Source organism: Nerophis lumbriciformis, linkage group LG27 (genome assembly GCF_033978685.3).
Source record: "Nerophis lumbriciformis linkage group LG27, RoL_Nlum_v2.1, whole genome shotgun sequence".
Taxonomy (NCBI): domain Eukaryota; kingdom Metazoa; phylum Chordata; class Actinopteri; order Syngnathiformes; family Syngnathidae; genus Nerophis; species Nerophis lumbriciformis.
Window position 1 is genome coordinate 25,816,611 of NC_084574.2, and position 23,208 is coordinate 25,839,818.

The 23,208-nt window shown below is 40.3% G+C and overlaps 1 protein-coding gene across 2 annotated transcripts in view; it reads right to left on the reverse strand.

The window, feature by feature from the left end:
• pld5 (phospholipase D family member 5) overlaps nt 1-23,208 on the reverse strand; it is a 57,753-nt gene that overhangs the window by 2,576 nt on the left and 31,969 nt on the right. For both annotated transcript variants that reach the window (XM_061988279.1, XM_061988280.1), the window contains exons 2-9: nt 21,812-21,948; nt 21,542-21,725; nt 16,553-16,661; nt 15,937-16,064; nt 9,029-9,226; nt 4,060-4,211; nt 3,707-3,872; nt 3,544-3,634 (exon numbers count right to left, since the gene is read on the reverse strand). In XM_061988279.1, the coding sequence (XP_061844263.1) occupies nt 3,544-3,634; nt 3,707-3,872; nt 4,060-4,211; nt 9,029-9,226; nt 15,937-16,064; nt 16,553-16,661; nt 21,542-21,725; nt 21,812-21,948 (1,165 nt within the window). The remainder of the gene's footprint in view (nt 1-3,543; nt 3,635-3,706; nt 3,873-4,059; nt 4,212-9,028; nt 9,227-15,936; nt 16,065-16,552; nt 16,662-21,541; nt 21,726-21,811; nt 21,949-23,208) is intronic.

Below are 23,208 nucleotides of genomic sequence, written 5' to 3' on the forward strand. Positions count from 1 at the left end.
TGACATTGCTTGTTTACGAGCAGAGGAGCATGTTCGGCAGCGCACAATCACGGAGTACTTACAAGCAGACACAGTGTGTAGACAGAAAAGGGAGAACGAATGCATTCTGGCATAAAAGCTATTGACGACTTTCCTCAATGTAAACAAACGCCATGGGTGGATCTACACCTGACATCCACTGTAATGATACCAAGTATAGGAGCGTATCTAGTCGATACTACTATGATTACATCGATATTATCCTGCATCACAAAATCTTTTTTCGTTTAAAAAAAATTCATATTATGTTTATAAACTCAGGAAATATGTCCCTGGACACATGAGGACTTTGAATATGACCAATGTATGATCCTGTAACTACTTGGTATCGGATTGATACTCAAATTTGTGGTATCATCCACAACTAATGTAAAGTATCAAACAACAGAAGAATAAATGATTATTACATTTTAACAGAAGTGTAGATAGAACATGTTAAAAGAGAAAGTAAGCAGATATTAACAGTAAATGAACAAGTAGATTAATAATTCATTTTTACAGCTGGTCCTTTATAATGCTGACAAAATAATAGAATGATAAATGACACAAAATGTTACTGCATACGTCAGCAGCTAAATTAGGAGCCTTTGTTTGTTTACTTACTAATAAAAGACAAGTTGCATTGTATGTTCACTGTTTCATTTAAGGACACAATTGCAAAGAGAAACATATGTTTAATGTACCCTAAGATTTTTTATTAAAATAAAGCCAATAATGCAATTTTTTGTGGTCCCCTTTATTTAGAAAAGTATCGAAAAGTATCGAAATACATTTTGGTACCTGTACCAAAATATTGGTATCAGGACAACACTAGTGCTTACATTGGATTGGTGAAACAGAGTCATGTGACAGGAAGAGGTCTCTCTAAAAGGTCAAAATGTGTTTGCAAGCAGTCATCAATAGATTATAAAGTAATACGATGAAAATTGAACGATCGGAATGAAACTCAATGTAACGAGGTAGAAGTAGTGTTTGTTCTTTACAAAAATATTTAAGGCAAAAGTACGTTACTACCCACCTCTGGTTGTACTCAATAAAAACACATCAAAACGGAATCATCAACTTATGGGATTCTTTGTTTGGGCACTGAATTGCATGGGATGATATTGCATTGCAAACAGACAAGCTTGTTCAGCCGAGACGGTGACCGAAGAACCGGGGCGAACTTTTGGCGTTAACATTTTCATCAAACATCGAAAAGTGGGGCGTACAAAAAGAGAGGTACTACTGTTACTATAAATTTATTAGGTTTTATTTATTAGGTTAGCTGTTACCTATCCTTGTGTTAAATATGCATGTTCATTTAAATCTAACTGTCACACCGCGGTGAGGGATGTCTGGTCTTGGTTTTTTCTGTCTTGTGATGTGCATGTTTTAGTTTGAAAAGTAACTCTCCTCTCGTTTCAGGTCACTTGCCCTTCCTTTTGTGTCATCAGTCTGACGTCATCCCGGTTCCCTGATTGTTTCCACCTGTTCCCTATTACCCTCATGTGTCTTATAAGCCCACTCTTCCCTTTGTTCTGTGCCAGATTGTTTCGTTTATTCGTGCTCTCTAGCATCCATGTCCCTGTCCATGCCTTGTCTTGCCTTGCCTCGTCTTGTGATTAAGTTCCTTGATCCTGAATCCCTTCCTTGCTATTTTGAGTTTTCCTTTCTTCCTCCTCAGCAGAGTGATTTTTTGTTATTTAGTTTATTCAGCCGAAGTGGTGAGTTTCAGTTATTTTTCATTCTTTCCTCAAATTTTTGAGTGACAGTTTTTGTTAAAACTTTATTAGATTAGATAGTGTATAATTTTTCATAGCTGTTGTGTCTTCCTCCTGTTGGAGCGTTTTTTGTTTATAAATTTTATAGCATATACGGCGCCAATTATAGTTCGTCTTTGCTTTTGTGTTTTCCTTCGTTCGGAGTGATTTTTGGTTGTTCCTATTTTTTTTGGAACCTTTTTTGCCGATTAGTTTTTGGTTAAAATAGATATTGTATTCCTTGACTTTGGAGGTGAAAGGAAGCTGTCAAAATAAAAGCCTGTCTAAGTTCCCTACTCTGCATCTGAGTCCTAGCCTTTTTACCAAGCCTGACACTAACATTGATAAGAACATGTAAACATGTTTTTATACATTGTGGGAGTTAACTAATATACTTTACACTTAGTTTGGGATTGGTATCGAATCCGGTCCTTTTTTTTTGGCACTGACCGAATCCTGCCGGTCCTACAGGGCACCGATTCACGTAAAATTCAACGGTGCCATGTTACAGTAACTGGGTTGCTCGTGACGTCGCACCCGGTTGCCGACTCAGCCAGTGTTTTGTCGAAATGAGGTGCTCCGTTGAAAAAAGCTACTACTTGCATAATTTGATAGCGATGTCTATCGATTTACAAATGACAGTCAAACATAAGAGATAAGTGTAGGTTGCACTATGATGACAATATGTCTCAATATTGAAAATATATATGTTCCATTGAATATATAGAACATTACACACGGCGCTCAAAAAATCTATCAAAATGTTTTAGTGCGACATTGGTGAGCTATGAAGCTGCATTGCTTGATGTGGTTCAACATACGAGTATTATTATGGTGTGTGTATAAGGTAAGACACATTATTTTGTGTTTTGTTTCGCAATATTATGCAAAACTTTTCTTACCTTTTGGTACTTGCTGATCTATATTTGGGATCTGCATAAATCCTGAAAAATTGCACGGATCGTAGTCGATAAGCTTCTTTTTTTTCTCTATCTTCTTGTTATGGCACATTCATCCACCGCTGTTGCCATTTCGAATATAAAGTAGTGTAAAGTTCTTACTTATATCTGTCAGTAAACTCTCCATTAAAGCGCTGAAACATACCGGTCTGGTGAGTTTACATTATTCACCCAAGGAACTTTAGTTATTAGAGAGTTCCGGTCGGAAGGTTTTTCACAATCATGTTGTTGTTTCCGGATGAGGAGATGCTACTCCGTTATTGATTGAAGTAAAGTCTGAATGTCATTAAAACAGTTAGCTCCATCTTTTGACACTTCTTTCACTCCCGTCCTTGCACGCTACACCGCTACAACAACGATGACGGGGAGAAAACGCATGCTGAAGGTGAGCCACGTAAATAAGACATCCGGAAGCGACTATCAAATGATCTGTAAAACATAATCTATGCAACATTTTGACCAAATAGCCACCATTACATGTTATGTAGACCACAAGGAAGTGCTTTACATTTCGTAAAAAAAAAAAAAAAAGACTCTTTTAATGCGCCCTATAATCCGGTGCACCATATATATGAAAAATATGAAAAATAGACCATTCATCGGCAGTGCACCTTATAATCCGGTGCACCCTATGGTCCGGAAAATACGGTACCGAGTACAGAAGTACAAACCAGGTACCGGGAATTGGCACCCTATCACGGTACCAATCCCTATATGTATGTCACACAAAATCAATACATTATTATACAACCTATCATGTGGTCTGCAAAAGTGTAGTACATACTCAAACTGGATTGGCTTACCAACGTAAAGAGCATTGTCGGTCACCATGTACTTGTTGTGATTAAGTCCATGTTGACTGTCATCCTTTTGCTGCTTTTGACTGAAAAACCTCTGAAAAGCATATATTTAAATGAATATGTGAATGCATCTAAAAACCATACTAAGAACATTTTATGCACGTACCACTTCCAGAGAACAGTTGTACAGATGCATGCACAGCGACTTGAGGGAGGTCGCAAAGTTAAAGGTGAGCGGGTGAGTGTTCTTCCAGAAGCTTAACAGCAGGCGAACTTTGACCCCTCTCAGAACCACAGCCTCTCTGATCATCTCATCAAGGTGCGACCAGTACCTCATTAATGACACATTTTAATTAGATGCCAGATGAAGGCAATAATTGCTCATTTGGCACAAACCCAAAGTGAGTCCCAATGTGCTGACATGTGCAGACACACACATGGCTTATAGAATATCACATGACAGAAAGCATATGTTTAAAAGATAAAATAAAAAATAAAAAATCAGTCAGAGGTCAGTACCTGGTGATCAAGGTTCCTCTGAAGCGCCTGCTCACCAGAGGGAGGTAGTCCGTCACGGATATGAAGACAAATGTCTTGGCGGTCTGCATGACGTGATTAATGGCGTCCACGTCTCTGGTGCGATCTTTGGCACAGAAGAGATCGGGGGATGTCTGCGGAAAGCAAACATCACTCAGGTGAGGCGAGTTTGCACAAAGACACAGGTGAAACCAAGAAATGTACAGTATTTTTCGGACTATAAGGTGCACTTAAAATCCTTTCATTTCCTCAAAACTCGACAGTGTGCCTTATAACCCGGTGCGCCTAATGTACGGAGTAATTTTGGTTGTGCTTACCGACCTCAAATCTCTTTTATTTGGTACATGGTGAATTGATAAGTGTGACCAGTCGATGGCAAAAAAAACGAAACGGTCGACCGACATAAAGTGTTATACACACTCAGCAGGAAGTGTTTACTTTTCACCGAAACACTTCCATCTTAAAAAAAAGCACAAAATTAGTAATCACATTCTTTTCTGCCTCCCTCTCCTGCATGAAGAGGTTAAGTTAAAAAGTTAAAGTACCAATGATTGCCAGGAGGCCACCGATAATCTCTGGAGAGGTAACAGTCTAAAGGGGGCGCTAGCTGTTCTTAATCGTGACCCAGGGTAGACCACTCCTCTACGACATTTACATTTCGTGACTTTATTATTGACCAAGTATTAGTGATATTGTTATTATAAGCGCTAACGCAGACAAACTATTTATAGTGGCGGCGTAATCCCTTCCGTGTGTTCCTATGTTTACATCATCGAGTGGTCTGCTGCTTCCTCGCTTCCTTGCTCCCTGTAAATGTATTCTAGATCATAAATCATGCATCTCACATGGACATGAGGACAAAAATGGTGACCATGACACAAAAAGACACTTGTTCTCCCACCCCCTTTATTTGTGAGGATTATGAAATATTCTTCACCGAAATGGGAATTTATGGACATCCCAGCAGTCGGCATCCTATTGACAGCAGACCTCGCACAGTAAGTGAGGTTTATGAAATATTCTTCACCAAAATGGGAATATATGAACATCCCAGCAGTCGGCATCCTATTGACAGCAGACCTTGCACCTATTATGTTTGTTGGCTCTCATGAAGTCTGCAGTGAGTAATAATCAGTAATGTAGAAAAAAAAAAGCGAACGTCATGATGTGTTTTTGGATTCAATGCGCCGCGTATGCTTGAAATGATCAAAATAGGTAATTATTCAATGTTCTTATAAATGTGCATGTTATTACATACTTACATCATGCATATAAAACCCTAATGTAGGTGTTTGGATGTTTATTGTAAGGGCTTTCTAGACGGAATTGCGCAACTCCCATAAGCTCCATTGTAAGCAAACTTTTAATCGCATTTATTTAATATTTAGAATGCAAAAAACAAATAAAAAATAACATCCATCGCCATGTCTTTCATAATGATTATGATTGATAGGCAAAATTCCCCCAAAAGTGTCGTTCCCCTTTAAAAGAGTTTAATACACACTAGTGTTGTAACGATACCAAGATTTTGGTACCGGTACCAAAAAAATGTCGGTACTTTTCTAAATACAAAAAAATGCATTATTGACTTTATTTTGACAAAAAAATCTTAGAGTACATTAATCATATGTTTCTTATTGCAGTTAAGTCCTTAAGAAAATAGTGAACATACAAGACAACCTGTCTTTTGGTAGTAAGTAAACAAACAAAGGCTCTTAATTAGTCTGCTGACGTATGCACTAACATATTGTGTCATTTATCATTCTATTATTTTGTCAACATCATTAAGGACAAGTGGTCGAAAAATAATTATTAATCTTCTTGTTCATTTACTGTTAATATCTGCTTACTTTCTCTTTTAACATGTTCTATCTACACTTCTGTTAAAATGTAATAATCACTTATTCTTCTGTTATTTGATACTTTACATTAGTTGTGGATGATACCACAAATTTGGGTATCAATCCGATACCAAGTCATTAGAGGATCATACATTGGTCATATTCAAAGTCCTCATGTGGCCAGGGACATATTTCATGAGTTTATAAACATAATATAATTTTTTTTTAAACAAAAGAAGATGTTGTGATGCCAAAAAATATCGATGTAATCATAGTAGTATTGACTCGATACGTGCTTGTACTTGGTATCATTACAGTGGATGTTAGGTGTAGATCCACCAATGGCGTTTGTTTACATTTTGACACCGGTGAGCTACGGTGTGTAGTGAAGCATGTTTAGCTATTCCTTGTCCTGCAGGGATGATACTTGTAAGAAACGTACTTTATTTGTCGCCATGGAGACCAGGATTAGTGATTTAGAAGTAGCTAAAACACTGCCAACTGCGGATGGACGTTAGCCGATAGCTAGCTAACCATGTCTTAAAGCACCTCTTCCTGAGGGCGTTTCAGTTTAGTAACTTCACCTTTATTGTTAGTTTTTAAGCCGAAATGCGTCCGTTCTCCCTTTTCTGTCTACACACTGTGTCTGCTTGTAAGTACTCCGTGATTGTGTGCCGCTGAACATGCTCGTCTCCTCGTAAACCAGCAATAACACTACGTAACATTGACGCGTGCGCGGGACCGGTACGTTTCAGAAACGGTATAGTACCGAAAATGATTCATTAGTATCGCGGTACTATACTAATACCGGTACCCCGTACAACCCTAATAAACACATTAAATGCGTATATAATCCGTTCTTCCTTCAGTCTCGTGCACAAACAACATCCATATACATTTAAAATGAAGTACAAACCCTGTTTCCATATGAGTTGGGAAATTGTGTTAGATGTAAATATAAACGGAATACAATGATTTGCAAATCATTTTCAACCCATATTCAGTTGAATATGCTACAAAGACAACATATTTGATGTTCAAACTGCTAAACATTTTTTTTTTGCAAATAATCATTAACTTTAGAATTTGATGCCAGCAACACGTGACAAAGAAGATGGGAAAGGTGGCAATAAATACTGATAAAGTTGAGGAATGCTCATCAAACACTTATTTGGAACATCCCACAGGTGAACAGGCAAATTGGGAACAGGTGGGTGCCATGTTTGGGTATAAAAACAGCTTCCCAAAAAATGCTCAGTCTTTCACAAGAAAGGATGGGGCGAGGTACACTCCTTTGTCCACAACTGCGTGAGCAAATAGTCAAACAGTTTAAGAACAACGTTTCTCAAAGTGCAATTGCAAGAAATTTAGGGATTTCAACATCTACGGTCCATAATATCATCAAAAGGTTCAGAGAATCTGGAGAAATCACTCCACGTAAGCAACATGGCCGGAAACCAACATTGAATGACCGTGACCTTCGATCCCTCAGACAGCACTGTATCAAAAACCGACATCAATCTCTAAAGGATATCACCACATGGGCTCAGGAACACTTTAGAAAACCACTGTCACTAAATACAGTTTGTCGCTACATCTGTAAGTGCAAGTTAAAGCTCTACTATGCAAAGCGAAAGCCATTTATCAACAACATCCAGAAATGCCGCCGGCTTCTCTGGGCCCGAGATCATCTAAGATGGACTCATACAAAGTGGAAAAGTGTTCTGTGGTCTGACGAGTCCACATTTCAAATTGTTTTTGAAAATATTCGACATCGTGTCATCCAGACCAAAGGGGGAGCGAACCATCCAGACTGTTATTAGTGCCCAAGGCATGGGTAACTTACACATCTGTGAAGGCACCATTAATGCTGAAAGGTACATACAGGTTTTGGAACAACATATACTGCCATCTAAGCGCCGTCTTTTTCATGGACGCCCCTGCTTATTTCAGCAAGACAATGCCAAGCCACATTCAGCACGTGTTACAACAGCGTGGCTTCGTAAAAAAAGAGTGCGGGTACTTTCCTGTCCCGCCTGCAGTCCAGACCTGTCTCCCATCGAAAATGTGTGGCGCATTATGAAGCATAAAATACAACAGTGGAGACCCCAGACTGTTGAACGACTAAAGCTCTACATAAAACAAGAATGGGAAAGAATTTCACTTTCAAAGCTTCAACAATTAGTTTCCTCAGTTCCCAATCGTTTATTGAGTGTTGTTAAAAAAAAAAAGGTGATGTAACACAGTGGTGAACATGCCTTTTCCCAACTACTTTGGCACGTGTTGCAGCCATGAAATTCTAAGTTAATTATTATTTGCAAAAAAAAATAAATAATAAAGTTTATGAGTTTGAACATCAAATATCTTGTCTTTGTAGCATATTCAATTGAATATGGATTGAAAAGGATTTGCAAATCATTGTATTCCATTTATATTTACATCTAACACAATTTCCCAACTCATATGGAAACGGGGTTTGTATTAGAAATGGCAACAGCACAGGGTAAATTCCCCATAACAATTGATTACTTGAAATTAATCCACAGCAACCATTAGATTAATTAGATTAAAAGGTTTTAATTGTGTGACTGCACTAGTTTCTACGTGTATTCAAATTTTGTGCAAAATTGACGAAAAGTGTTAGTGTGTTTGTGTGAACTTACTATTATATAATATATATATTTTGCAAAGGAAATGTTTTGCATTATTCTTCATATAAATTCTAACCTCAACGATTTGCGTGCACACTCAATCAACCAATCAATCAATCAAAGTTTACTTATATAGCCCTTAATCACAAATGTCTCAAAGGGCTGCACAAGCCACAACGACATCAGTTCCCGCATCAGGGCAAGACAAAAACTCCACCCAATGGGAACAACAAGAAAGCTTGGAAGGGACCGCAGATGTGGGGATGCAATGGATGCCGAGTGGATTCGATTAATATTGTGCACATTTGTAGTATTATGACAGAAAGAACCCCAGCAGTGCAACACTCATTAAGGAAAACCTGGTTCATTACAAGGAGAACATGGAATACCGAGCATTTACCTGCATCTGTTTGTCAGTTGCCCCAGGGTAAAAACATCAAATATTAAAAGCCAACATACGGACATATATGCAGCTGCAGGTGTGTTATTGAGTTGTAGTTCCAGGGCCTGGTGTCTTCCATAGAGGGCTGTAACTCTCTTAGACCAGATGGAGGGGATGTAATCTCTCTCATGGAGCTGCCAGTAGAACGAGAAGACTCTGTGGAGGTCCAGCGCCAGACAGCTGCAGTTATAAACCATCAAACCCAGCTCCTTCCTCTGTGGTAAGTCAGATAGGAAGACACATCATTAGAAAACAGCAGACAATTTGCAGCAAGAGTGTAAATAAGTTGACTTTTGATTGGAGAGAGAATAAAAATGTGTTAGAGACACCATCCATTCATCCATGCATTTTCTACAGCTTGTCCCTTTCTGGTTCGCGGGGGGTGCTGGAGCCTATCCCAGCTGCAAGGCGGGGTACACCCTGCACAAGTCGCCACCTCATCGCAGGTGTTAAAGACACAAAATGCTCAAATAGTGCTTAATAATTTAAGGATAAGAAGTGAGTCAGGAAAAAAATTAACTGTCATGAATAATCAGTACTGTAGGCAGGTCTTTAAACAAGTCTTATTCGACTAAATTCCAGGGCTTTTAAAGGCCTACTGAAACCCACTACTACCGACCACGCAGTCTGATAGTTTATATATCAATGATGAAATCTTAACATTGCAACACATGCCAATACGGCCGAGTTAGCTTACTAAAGTGCAATTTTAAATTTCGCGCGGAATATCCTGCTGAAAACGTCTCGGTATGATGACGCCGGCACGTGACGTCACGGATTGTAGAGGACATTTTGGGACAGTATGGTGGCCAGCTATTAAGTCGTCTCTTTTCATCGCAAAATTCCACAGTATTCTGGACATCTGTGTTGGTGAATCTTTTGCAATTTGTTCAATGAACAATGGAGACAGCAAAGAAGAAAGCTGTAGGTGGGAAGCGATGTATTGCGGGCGGCTGCAGCAACACAAACACAGCCGGTGTTTCACTGTTTACATTCCCGGAAGATGACAGTCAAGCTTTACCATTTGCCTGTGGAGAACTGAGACAACAGAGACTCTTACCAGGAGGACTTTGAGTTGGATGCGCAGACGCGGTACCGTGAGTACGCATGCAGCTGCGGCTTCCAAACATTTGATCGCTTGCCCGTACGTGCGTGCCGCTATGTGCATGTCATGTACGTAACTTTGGGGACTTTGGGGAAATATACAGTATGTGCTGTATGAACTTTGGGGAGGTGAACGGTACTTTGGGCTGTGGGATTGAGTGTGTTGTGCAGGTGTTTGAGTTGTATTGGCGGGTTATATGGACGGGAGGGGGGAGGTGTTTGTTATGCGGGATTAATTTGTGGCATATTAAATATGAGCCTAGTTGTGTTGTGGCTAATAGAGTATATATATGTCTTGTGTTTATTTACTGTTTTAGTAATTCCCAGCTGAATATCAGGTCCCACCCGCCTCTCACAGCATCTTCCCTATCTGAATCGCTCCCACTGCCCTCTAGTCCTTCACTCTCACTTTCCTCATCCACGAATCTTTCATCCTCGCTCAAATGAATGGGGAAATGGTCGCTTTCTCGGTCCGAATCGCTCTCGCTGCTGGTGGCCATGATTGTAAACAATGTGCAGATGTGAGGAGCTCTACAACCTGTGACGTCACGCTACTCGTCTGCTACTTCCGGTACAGGCAAGGCTTTTTTATCAGCGACCAAAAGTTGCAAACTTTATCGTCGATGTTCTCTACTAAATCCTTTCAGCAAAAATATGGCAATATCGCGAAATGATCAAGTATGACACATAGAATGGACCTGCTATCCCCGTTTAAATAAGAAAATCGCATTTCAGTAGGCCTTTAAAATGATATTGGATTTTTAAAATGTTTAATTTTTCTCAAAATGGCGCTGCCGTAGTGGCTGCTGGTGGCAAGAGCTCTGTGCTCTTATATCATCCTTTTGTGTTCCTGATGTTTCCCTGTGTTTATTTTAGCCTTTTGGTTCGGACCCTTTGGGACTGTGCGACAAGGGGTGGCACTTTCGTGATTTCTGCGGTGCTTTTTTGTGAACTTCTGGATCTGCCAACCCGGGAGCCTTTTGGCCATGGAGACCAGCTGCTGGGTCTCTGCCACACCAGAGTCCGTTTGGAGGGACTGGAGGAGATGCGGATGAAGAGACAGGGCTGCAGATCTTCACAGTGTCTTGGCTGAATGAGCAGGTATCGGACACCTCGGTCTCCTTGGACGCATCCTCGCGGTGGGCGGCCGAGGGTGGAGTCGCCTCTCTTGGTTGCTTTGTTGGGTCTGCTCCTGTCTCTGGCCATGCTCTACTCACCCCAGCAGATGATGGCGTGGAACACCGCAGAGGCCACCACAGTGTATATGGGTGTTGAAATTATGTTTTTGTTTGGTTGCTTGTTTATGCATGGTGCAATCGTGTGTGCGCAATATATATTATTGGTTATTAATTTTGTTGTTGTTGTTTTACTTTTGTAGCTGTATGTAGAAATGGCACTGCTGGAGTGGCAGCTGGTTGCATCAGCTCTGCTCTATGTCTTAAATGTCCTTTGTTTTCTTTGATGTTTCCCTCTTCCACACGTTTATGTGTGCCATGACTATGAGTTTTTTTTCCCCTTGGCCTCAACTTTTCTTTTTACTCACCCCAGAAAAGAATAAATGGATATTGGATATATGTTATGAATATTGGAGAATGTTCAGCATTAAACGCTGCTTCGTTCAACAATCACTTTATGAAAATGAGCCGAAAACGAGCTAGCACACAAAGCGTCTCCCTCTCTTAGTATCTCCCCCTCGGTTTGCCCTGTGCTCACCAGTCCTAATGCATTTAGGGTCTCTGAAACTCGGAAAATAGAACTCTTCGAGCAGGAATGAACACAGTGAGGCTCCACTTTTTAAAATAAGATAGTTTGTTGCTAATGTATATTGGATTTTCCTTAGACATGCTACTGATTGGCATTAGCAATTGTACATGGCGATTTCACCTCCTATTTTGGAAATCAAAACAACTGATTGATTGATTGATTGAAACTTTTATTAGTAGATTGCACAGTGAAGTACATATTCCGTACAATTGACCACTAAATGGTAACACCCGAATAAGTGTTTCAACTTGTTTAAGTCGGGGTCCACTTAAATTGATTCATGATACAGATATATACTATTTTCATAATACAGTCATCACACAAGATAATCATCACAGTATATAAATTGAATTATTTACATTATTTACAATCCGTGGTGTGGGATATGGAGGGGGGGGGTTAAGTTTGGTTGGTATCAACACTTCAGTCATCAACATTTGCATCATCAGAGAAATGGACATTGGAACAGTGTAGGTCTGACTTGGTACATATGTACAGCAAGTATTGGACACAGAGAGAGAGATCAGAAATTATAAGAAAAAGTGACTACATTTGATTGTTTACATTTGATTATTTACAATCCGAAGAAGTATGATGAGGAAGGGAGGGTGTTAGTTTAGGGTTGAAGTTGCCTCGAGGTGTTCTTTAGTGCGGTTTTGAAGGAGGATAGAGATGCCCTTTCTTTTACACCTGTTGGGAGTGCATTCCACATTGATCGGAATCTGGGTTTAACGTGGTTAGTGGAGCTCCCCCTGGTGTTGTGGTTATGGCGGTCATTTACGTTAAGGAAGTAGTTTAAGATGCACTAAGATGCACTTTACAATCAAATAGTTGGCATGTATTAAATACAGTTTAAATACATTCCGTCCTAATCTTTCACAACATTTATTATTAGTTTCTTGTATTTTGATTTATTGCCTGTCCAGCGCTCTTATTTTGGCTTCTATTTCCTGTTTTCCTCCATTTGCCACCACTTTAGTCTCAGCCCTGGCTCCCTCACCTGTCCTTGATTGGTACACAGCACACATGTGTCCCCGGTTGCCAATCAGGCTGCTTCTCACACAGCCCTATCCTATGAACTGAGCAGGATCATTTTTGCTTTGCTTTGTACCTAAGCGGTCTTAGCGTTCCCTATGCTTCTGTGCTCTTCCCTTGGGCACTATTTATTTATTTAGGTCAATAAATACATTATATTTGCACTTCACCTGCTGTCCCTGCATCCTGGGGTCCAGATCAACAAAACCCAAGCCAAACCGTGACACTTTGTAGCACTCAACAAAAGAAAAGACTGGAACATTCAACTTAATAACAAAGACTACTGCCTAGCTAAAGCAACACACCGTAGTCTAACATCTTGTCCACTACATGATACAGTACAGTACAGTACAGTACTTGCAAATGAGACTCAGAAGTGTAAAAAAATAAGATAACGTATGGACAGCACAGCTCAGTCTTAAAGGGGACCTGTTAAGCAAATTTTAATTCAAACCATGGAGGCATAGCGGACATATTTATGAAACATTCTTGCCTTCCTTTATACTTCCTCCATACAAGCCTTTTGGAATTTACACAATTGGTGATGTTTTTCCCAAGTGTGACTCCAGATATGGTAAAGTTTTACCCAAAGATCTTTGCGTGAGTCCGTCATTGTAGTGAATAAGCTCCTTTTTCGCTATCTTCTTGTTGTGGGGCAGACTGTCTCATACATGCACATGCATCGTCTGCTGTTGTGATTTTTAAGACAAAGTAGCGTGTACTTCAAATTTATTTCCCCTCTGGGATTAATAATGTACTTCTGAGTCTGAATCTGAATAACTGTTTGTAGACTCCATATGGAAGCACTAAAATCTATAACATTAGTGACGTAAATAAGACCGCCCACAAAATGCCGCATGCTGAAGAGGTGGTCAGAAAGAGGCTTGATGATGGTCTCTAAAACATCCTCTTTGCAACATTTTGACCAAAGAGCCACAATTACATGTTATTTAGACCATAGGGAAGTAATAATAATAATAGATTAGATTTACAAACCCCAAATCAGTGAAGTTGGCACGTTGTGTAAATCGTAAATAAAAACAGAATACAATAATTTGCAAATCCTTTTCAACCTATAATCGATTGAATAGACTGCAAAGACAAGATATTTAATGTTCGAACTGGAAAACTTTTTTGTTTTTTGCAAATATTAGCTCATTTGGAATTTGATGCCTGCAACATGTTTAAAAAAAGCTGGCACAAGTGGCAAAAACGACTGAAAAAGTTGAGTAATGCTCATCAAACACTTATTTGGAACATCCCGCAGGTGAACAGGCTAATTGGGAACAGGTGGGTGCTATGATTGGGTATAAAAGCAGCTTCCATGAAATACTCAGTCATTCACAAACAAGGATGGGACGAGGGTCACCACTTTGTGAACAAATGCGTGAACAAATTGTCGAAAAGTCCAAGAACAACATTTGTCAACGAGCTATTGCAAGGAATTTAGGGATTTCACCATCTAAGGTCTGTAATATCATCAAAAGGTTCAGAGAATCTGGAGAAATCACTGCACGTAAGCGATGATATTACGGAATTTCGATCTCTCAGGCATTACTGCATCAAAAAGTGACATCAGTGTGTAAAGGATGTCACCACATGGGCTCAAGAACACTTCAGAAAACCCCAGTCGGTAACTACAGTTTGTCGCTACATCTGTAAGTGCAAGTTAAAACTCTACTATGCAAAGCGAAAGCCATTTATCAACAACACCCAGAAATGCCGCCGGCTTCGCTGGGCCCGAGTTCATCTAAGATGGACTGATGCAAAGTGGAAACGTGTGCTGTGGTCCACATTTCAAATTGTTTTTGGAAACTGTGGACGTCGTGTCCTCCGGAACAAAGAGGGAAAGAACCATCCGGATTGTTCTAGGCCCAAAGTTCAAAAGCCAGCATCTGTGATGGTATGGGGGTGTATTAGTGGCCAAGGCATGGGTAACTTACACATCTGTGAAGGCACCATTAATGCTGAAAGATACATACAGGTTTTGGAGCAACATATGTTGCCATCCAAGCAACGTTATCATGGACGCCCCTGCTTATTTCAGCAAGACAATGCCAAGCCACGTGTTACAACAGCGTGGCTTAATAGTAAAAAAGTGCGGGTATTCGACTGGCCTGCCTGTAGTCCAGTCCTGTCTCCCATTGAAAATGTGTGGCGCATTATGAAGCCTAAAATACCACAACGAAGACTGTTGAACAACTTAAGCTGTACATCAAACAAGAATGGGGAAGAATTCCAGGTGAAAAGCTTCAAAAATTGGTCTCCTCAGTTTCCAAACGTTTACTGAGTGTTGTTAAAAGGAAAGGCCATGTAACACAGTGGTAAAATTGCCCCTGTGCCAACTTTTTTGCAATGTGTTGCTGCCATTAAATTCTAAGTTAATAATTATTTGCAAAAAAAAAAATCAAGTTTCTCATTTCAAACTTTAAATATATTGTCTTTGCAGTGTATTCAATTGAATATAAGTTGAAAAGGATTTGCAAATCATTGTATTCTGTTTTTATTTACGAATTACACAACCTGACAACTTCACTGGTTTTGGGTTTTGTATATAGCGCTTTTCTATCAGTGTTTTAAATGTAGAAAAAAAGTTAATTATTACCCCTTTAAGTATATATTTTTTCCTAAACTATTAAAATGTTCTAACACATTTGAACACACACAAAAGTACCGAAAACATTTCGTATTTGGGGTGGGAGGTGTCATTTAATCCTTTTTGGCCCCCTGTGAGATTGAGTTGGACCACCCTGACGTTGAACAAGTACAAGTACACATGCAAGATGGGGTCCTTTTAACTACACAGCAGACACTCTTTGAGTTTGACTTTGTGGGGAACACACACAAGTCATGTACTGTGCTGCAAAACAACCGCAACTTAAATAAGTGCCAATTGGTCAGATGCTGTACCCTCCAATTGCATTTGTGCTTGTCAGTTCCATTCACTCTGAGACGCCACAATCGACACTAATTAGAATGGTTTACCTTGTTGCAAAACCCATTCAAAAATATTGATGTTTACCTTGGAGAATGACCTCCAGTCCATGTCAGCACTCCCGATGTAAAAGTGAGTTCGATCCACGATCCAGAACGAGGAATGGAGTCCCCCTCTTGTGAAAGCTGTCATGTTGACTAAATGGACCTCCGCATCTGTGCGGCGAGAGATAGGGGAGTGTGAAAGTGACAAGTTAGACTTCGACTTCGACTTCCTTTTTTTTGTCATTCAAATTTGAACTTTACAGCATACATAAGAACGGAATTTCGTTACATAAGCTCATGGTAGTGCAGGATAAAAAAGCAATAAGGTGCATATATAAATAAATAAATAAAAATATATAATATATAAATAAAATAAATAAATATATATAATATATATAAATAAATAAATAGATTACTGTTCAGATAAATATATTGCACTTTTTCACATGCGTCCACGTTTATGGATGTATGTTATATTGTCTTTTTTATTCCAGCGAGTAAATCCATTTTTGGGGTGAATTGAGGGGATTATTATGATGCGTTCAAGAGTCTTACGGCCTGAGGGAAGAAGCTGTTACAGAACCTGGAGGTTCTGCTTCGGAGGCTGCGGAACCTCTTTCTAGAGTAGGTAAGTTTGAATGAATATTAGTTTCACTTACCATGCGCTGCCAAATTCGTCTGTTCTGCAGAGTTGCTCAGGCTGCTGGCGATCTTTAGTTTCACCCCACGAGATTTCAGGCTGAGCAATCTCTGAAATAAAAGTTGACCCTGTGGAAAGGAAGCAATGTTCTGCAGTGGAGTGTTTGTACATTGCACACACTTAATGTTTGACAAATAACGTATTGAAAGGTCTAAACTCATTAAGAGGTGACACATAATCTTTACTGGAAAATAATTAAAGTTTTCTCTTGTGGACCCATCGGGAAAGGCAGGTTGACATATGAAGAGTTCCGGCGCAAAAAAAAAACAGATAAAAGCCATTCTGATGATTTTGAGCTGTGAGTACTACTAAGAAGTTTACACCACTGTGGTAGTGGTACGCGGGCTCCATCTAGTGGTACGCCAAAGAATCACTTCATTACAGTAAAGTACAGTGTTTTATTTTCCCACATTCAAACACAGTGTTACTGTTCAAACTGTGGCCAAAAATACACTTGTTAAATATAACATCAGCTTTGTTTTTAATGAATACTTAGGTGTACTACGCTGCTGTAGTTTAATGTTGATCATTATGGTAGAACTTGGTTAAAAAGTTTGAGAACCATTGGTTTACATCAACTGCATTCGGGCGGTGGGCGGGGTACACCCTGGACAAGTCGCCACCTCATCGCAGGGCCAACACAGATAGAGGGACAAGCGGTAGAAAATGGATGGATGGATGGATGGGTGTTTTACACCATTCTCTGCCAGGAGGTAAAATCTAATTTTTCGCAAAAGCATCTTATCTTCCACACCTCCCTGTAGAATATTCCGTAGAAGCATCTTAAAACTCATTTGTATAGGCTAGCCTTTAAATAGACCCCTCTTTTAGACCAGTTGATCTGCCGTGTCTTTTCTGCTCTGCCCCCCTCTCCTGCGTGGAGAGGTTATTAGGTGACCACAGATCAAGCGCTAGCTGTTCAAAGTCGGGACCCGGGGTGGACCACTCATCTGTGCATCAGTTGGGGACGTCTCTGCGCTGCTGACTTGTCTCCACTCAAGATGATCCCCTGCTGGCCCCACTATGGACTGGACTCTCACACTATTAACTAGATCCACTATGGACTGGACTCTCACACTATTAACTAGATCCACTATGGACTGGACTCTCACACTATTAACTAGATCCACTATGGACTGGACTCTCACACTATTAACTAGATCCACTATGGACTGGACTCTCACTATTATGTTATATCCACTATGGACTGGACTCTCACTATTATGTTAGATCCACTATGGACGGGACTCTCACACTATTAACTAGATCCACTATGGACTGGACTCTCACACTATTAACTAGATCCACTATGGACTAGACTCTCACACTATTAACTAGATCCACTATGGACTGGACTCTCACACTATTAACTAGATCCACTCGACATCCATTGCACCGGTCGCCCAGGGGCGGGGGGGCTCCCCACATCTGCGGTCCCCTTCAAGGTTTGTCATTGGATCCCATTGGGTTGAGTTTTTTCTTGCCCTGATGTGGGATCTGTCGTTGTGGCTTGTGCAGCCCTTTGAGACACTCGTGATTTAGGGCTATGTAAATACACTTTGATTGATTGATTGATGATTGATATTACCTCAGAAAGCGACAATCGCTGTGTTGTCTTTGCGGCACAAACAAACAAATCCATCAGGACCAAACAGTGCATTGAAATTTGATAGCGTCATCTGGCATTGTCGCTCATGTTCGCTCCATCCATTTTCTACCGCATGTCCCTCTCGGGGTCGCGAGGCTGGGGCCTATCCCAGCTACATTCCAGCGGATACACCCTGGACAAGTCGCCGCCTCATTGCAGGACCAACACAGATAGACAGACAACATTCACATTCACACACTAGGGACGGAGTACCTGGAGGGAACCCACGCAGTCACAGGGAGAACATGCAAACGCCACACAGAAAGATCCCGAGCCAGGGGCTCGAATCCAGGACCTTCTTATTGTGAGGCACATGCACTATCCCCGGTGCTGCTGCCGTGATTGTAACTAAATCAAATCATCAATAATGAGTAACTTTGATGAAGTCAGTGAGCGAGTGGTGCCCTAGCCCAGTGGTTCTCAAATGGGGGTACGCATACCCCTGGGGGTACTTGAAGGTATGCCAAGGGGTACGTGAGATTTTTTTTAAATATTCTAAAAATAGCAACAATTCAAAAATCCTTTATAAATATATTTGTTGAATAATACTTCAACAAAATAGGAATGTAAGTTCATAAACTGAACATCAAATCAAGTAGGCTATTCCATTCATTACCATATACCCAGAGATTCCCCCATGCCATGATGGTTTGACCCTCACTAAAATGTCTGTCAAAAAGAACTGTGAAAAGAAATGCAACAATGCAATATTCAGTGTTGACAGCTAGCTTTTTTGTGGACATTTTCCATAAATATTGATGTTGAAGATTTCTTTTTTTTGTGAAGAAATGTTTAGAATTAAGTTCATGAATCCAGATGGATCTCTATTATAATCCCCAAAGAGGGCACCTTAAGTTGACGATTACTTCTATGTGTAGAAATCTTTATTAGGGCCCGCATGGCCCATTGTATAATTATAATTGAATCACTTGTTTATTTTTCAACATGTTTTTAGGTATTTGTATATCTTTTTTTCCAAATAGTTCAAGAAAGACCACTACAAATGAGCAACATTTTGCACTGTTATACAATTTAATAAATCAGAAACCGATGACATAGTGCTGTATTTTACTTCTTTATCTCTTTTTTTCAACCAAAAATGCTTTGCTCTGATTAGGGGGTACTTGAAATAAAAAAATGTTCACACGGGGTACATCACTGAAAAAAGGTTGAGAACCACTGCCCTAGCCTATTGGGCGCAAAAAAAGAAATCTGAGCACAATACTTCATTTACATTCCGTGACTTGAATACTGACCATTATAAGCGTTAACAAAGACAAACTATTTATAGCGGCGTCTCAATTGAAGCGATCAGCATAGAGTTGATAGTTTTCAGGAAGTCCCTTTTATCATTGTATTACATGTGGTGTACACTGCATCCAAACTTTACAGGGGAACTGGAATTTTTGGGAATTTTGCCTATCATTCACAATCATTATGAAAGATATGACGACGGATGGATTTTTTTGATGCATTCTAAATATTCAACAAACATAAATAAAAGTCTGCTTACAGCGGAGCCAATGGGAGCGCCACTATTTCGCCCATAAAATCCAATAAATAACCATTCAAAAACTACCAACAATACTCCATTTACATTTTGTGACTTGAATATTAACCAAGTGATATTGTTATTATAAGCACTAACGCAGACAAACTATTTACAGCGGTGCCGTGATCACAAGCCTATGTTGGTATGTTAACATCATTGAGTGGTCTGCTGCTTCCTCGCTTCCTTGCTCCCTGTAAGTTTATTGTCGATCATAAATCATGCATCTCACCTGGACAGAAGACGTCTGAGTAGGTATTTCGACAATTTGGGACACTATGACAGCCACACCCTTACCACTACCCCCCAACCCGTTTTTTTGCGAAGATTATAAGACAATTTTCATCTAAATGAGAATATATGAACATCCTAGCAGTCGGCATCCTAATGACAGTGGACCTCGTACGGTAAGTGATGTTTTAATGTGTTTGTTGGCTATATTAACTAACTAACTAACTAACATTAACCAAGTTTTGGTGATATTGTTATTAAAAGCGCTAACGCAAACAAACTATTTATTGCGGCGCTGTGATCACATGCGTACAATAATGACATGAGCGACTGGTGAGGTGTTTCCTCGCATACTCACTCCCTGGTAGTTTATTGTGGATCATAAATCAATTATCTCTGAAGAAGTCTGAGGACGTATTCCGAGAAGTTGGTACACTTTGACAGCCATTTAGAACTTGGCAATGGCGAGAACGACACGAAAAGACGCATGGTTCCCCCCCAACTCCACCCCGTTTCTTCGTGAGGATTATGGTCATTCTTCATTTAAATGCCAATATATGAACATCTTAATCCTGCTCAGTGGCCTTGTGGTTAGAGTGTCCGCCCTGAGATCGGTAGGTCGTGAGTTCAAACCCCGGCCGAGTCATACCAAAGACTATAAAAATGGGACCCGTTACCTCCCTGCTTGGCACTCAGCATCAAGGGTTGGAATTGGGGGTTAAATCACCACAATGATTCCCGAGCATGGCCAGCACTGCTGCTCACTGCTCCCCTCACCTCCCAGGGGGTGAACAAGGGGATGGGTCAAATGCAGAGGACACATTTTTACCACACCTAGTGTGTGTATGACAACATCTGGTACTATAACTTTAACTCTAACTTTAACTTTAACTTAATGAGAGCAGACCTTGCACAGTAAGTGATGTTGTATTATGCTTGTTGGCTCTCAAAGTCTGCAGTGAGTAATAATCAGTGATGAAAAAAAAGCAATTGTCGTGATGCCTTTTTAAAAATGAACATATGCTTAAAATGATTAAAATATGTAAATATTAATTATTGTTATAAATGTGCCTGTTACTACATTACATACATACTTACATCATGTATATAAAACCCCAATGGAGGTGTTTGGATGTTTTTTTAGGGGCTCCATAGGCAGAATCGAACGGCTTTCATAGACTCTGTTGTAAACAGACTTGTGATCGAATTGTGCAGAATTAATGTTTATGCAGTTACAAAAAATCCATCCGACTCATGCATGTCTTTCATAATAATTGTGAACGATAAAAAAAAAGTGCAGTTCTCCTTAAGTGCAATATTATGTTTCACCTTCCAGGCGTGCTGGACTTATTGCAGCCTCAGAGGCATGTAACAACAAAAGTACCTATGTCGATGAGGGAATATCTGACAGACCGATTTGACAGGAAACACATCCAAGCGTTGGAAGAAGGCACGCAGTGACAGACTTCAGCACATGGGAGAAAAAGGCCTTTAGTCATGCATTCAGACTCGACTTGTACCTGTCTGGCTGTTCTTGGCATAGTTTCTAGGTCCCAGGGACTCAAGTTCCAGACCGGTGACACCACCTGGACCGAGTGCTTTGCTAAGTCCAGCAGGGTGTTAAAGCCATCAGAGAGTAGCAGGTGGGGTCTGCTAACCATGCGTTGATTGAGATCTGCTGGGATTGTCTCCATGAGGACAATGCTGGAATGGAACAAATACCTGATCCTAAGTGGGACTGGAAACAAACTTCTTATGTTTTCACGGTTCTCTTGTGCGGAGCATCTCACCGACAGTCAGTGCGGCAGTTCTCCTCTGTGATTCCATCCTCGCCATCCCCCCAGATGTCCACGGAGGAGAAGATCAGCACCAACAGCACAGCAAAGCAGCATAACAGGGCAAAGATGGCGATGCACTTCTGCTGTGTCTGACAGGTCAGAGACACACAAACACACAACCTAAATTAGAAACAATGCCTGGTAACACTTTAGTATGGGGAACATATTCTAAGTAACATATTCTAAGTAACAAAGACCTAATTTAGAGTTAGTTGGACACTTGGGGAACATGTTAGGGTTAGGGTTACTATCCATCCATCCATCCATTTTCTACCGCTTATTCCCTTTGGGGTCGCGGGGGGCACTGGAGCCTATGTCAGCTACAATCGGGCGGAAGGCGGGGTACACCGTGGACAAGTCGCCACCTCATCGCAGTAGGATTACTAATAAGCAATAATTAGGGACCGCAATGTTCCTTTTGGGACAGAGGACCCTATTGAAATTGTAAGGTTTTATTATTATTATACCGGCCGCCTCTTTGAGCTGTAATTTGACACCCTTAACATGCTTCAAAACTCACCATATTTGACACACTCATCAGGACTAGCAAAAATTGCCATCTAATAAAAAACCCCCCAAAAAACCCAAAACTCAAAATTGCGCTCTAGCGCCCCCTAGGAAAAACCACAGACAAAACTGCTTGTAACTTCCCGTAGGAATGTTGTAGAGACATGAAACAATAACCTCTATGTAGGTCTGATTTAGACCTAGATTTCATTCATTAACATCCTTCAGCAAAAATCAACAGGAAGTTGGCATTCCCCCTTCAGAACAAAAGTTTACTAAAAACAGTCACTTTTGCCTCTTTGAGCTGTAATTTGACCCCCTTAACATGCTTCAAAACTCACCAAACTGGACACACACACCAGGACGGTCAAAAATTGCGATCTAATAAAAAAACAACAACCCCAAAACTAAAAATTGCGCTCTAGCGCCCCCTAGGAAGAAAACACAGACACAGCTGCTCCTAGGAAGAAAACTCAGACACAACTGCCTGTAACTTCCACTAGGAATGTCTTAGAGACATGAAACAACCCTCCATGTAGGTCTTACTTAGACCTACATTTCATATATTGACAACCCCCAGCAACAGGAAGTTTGCAATTCCCCCTTCAAAACAAAAGTTTTGGAAAAACCGGTCGCCTTTTTTCAAACATTATCTCCTCTGAGTGCGTTTGTCGTGTCGTTTTCAAACTAGCACAGGAGAGAGATTAAACCCTTCTGATTAAAAGTTGACGAAAGAGTTTTAATTACTGCTCCGGTTTGGATTTTATGTGCCGTCAAAGTCGGTCCCGTCCATCGCTGCTTGCAGCTTTAATTCTGAGGTTATTGAGGGAAGACTCTTAGTT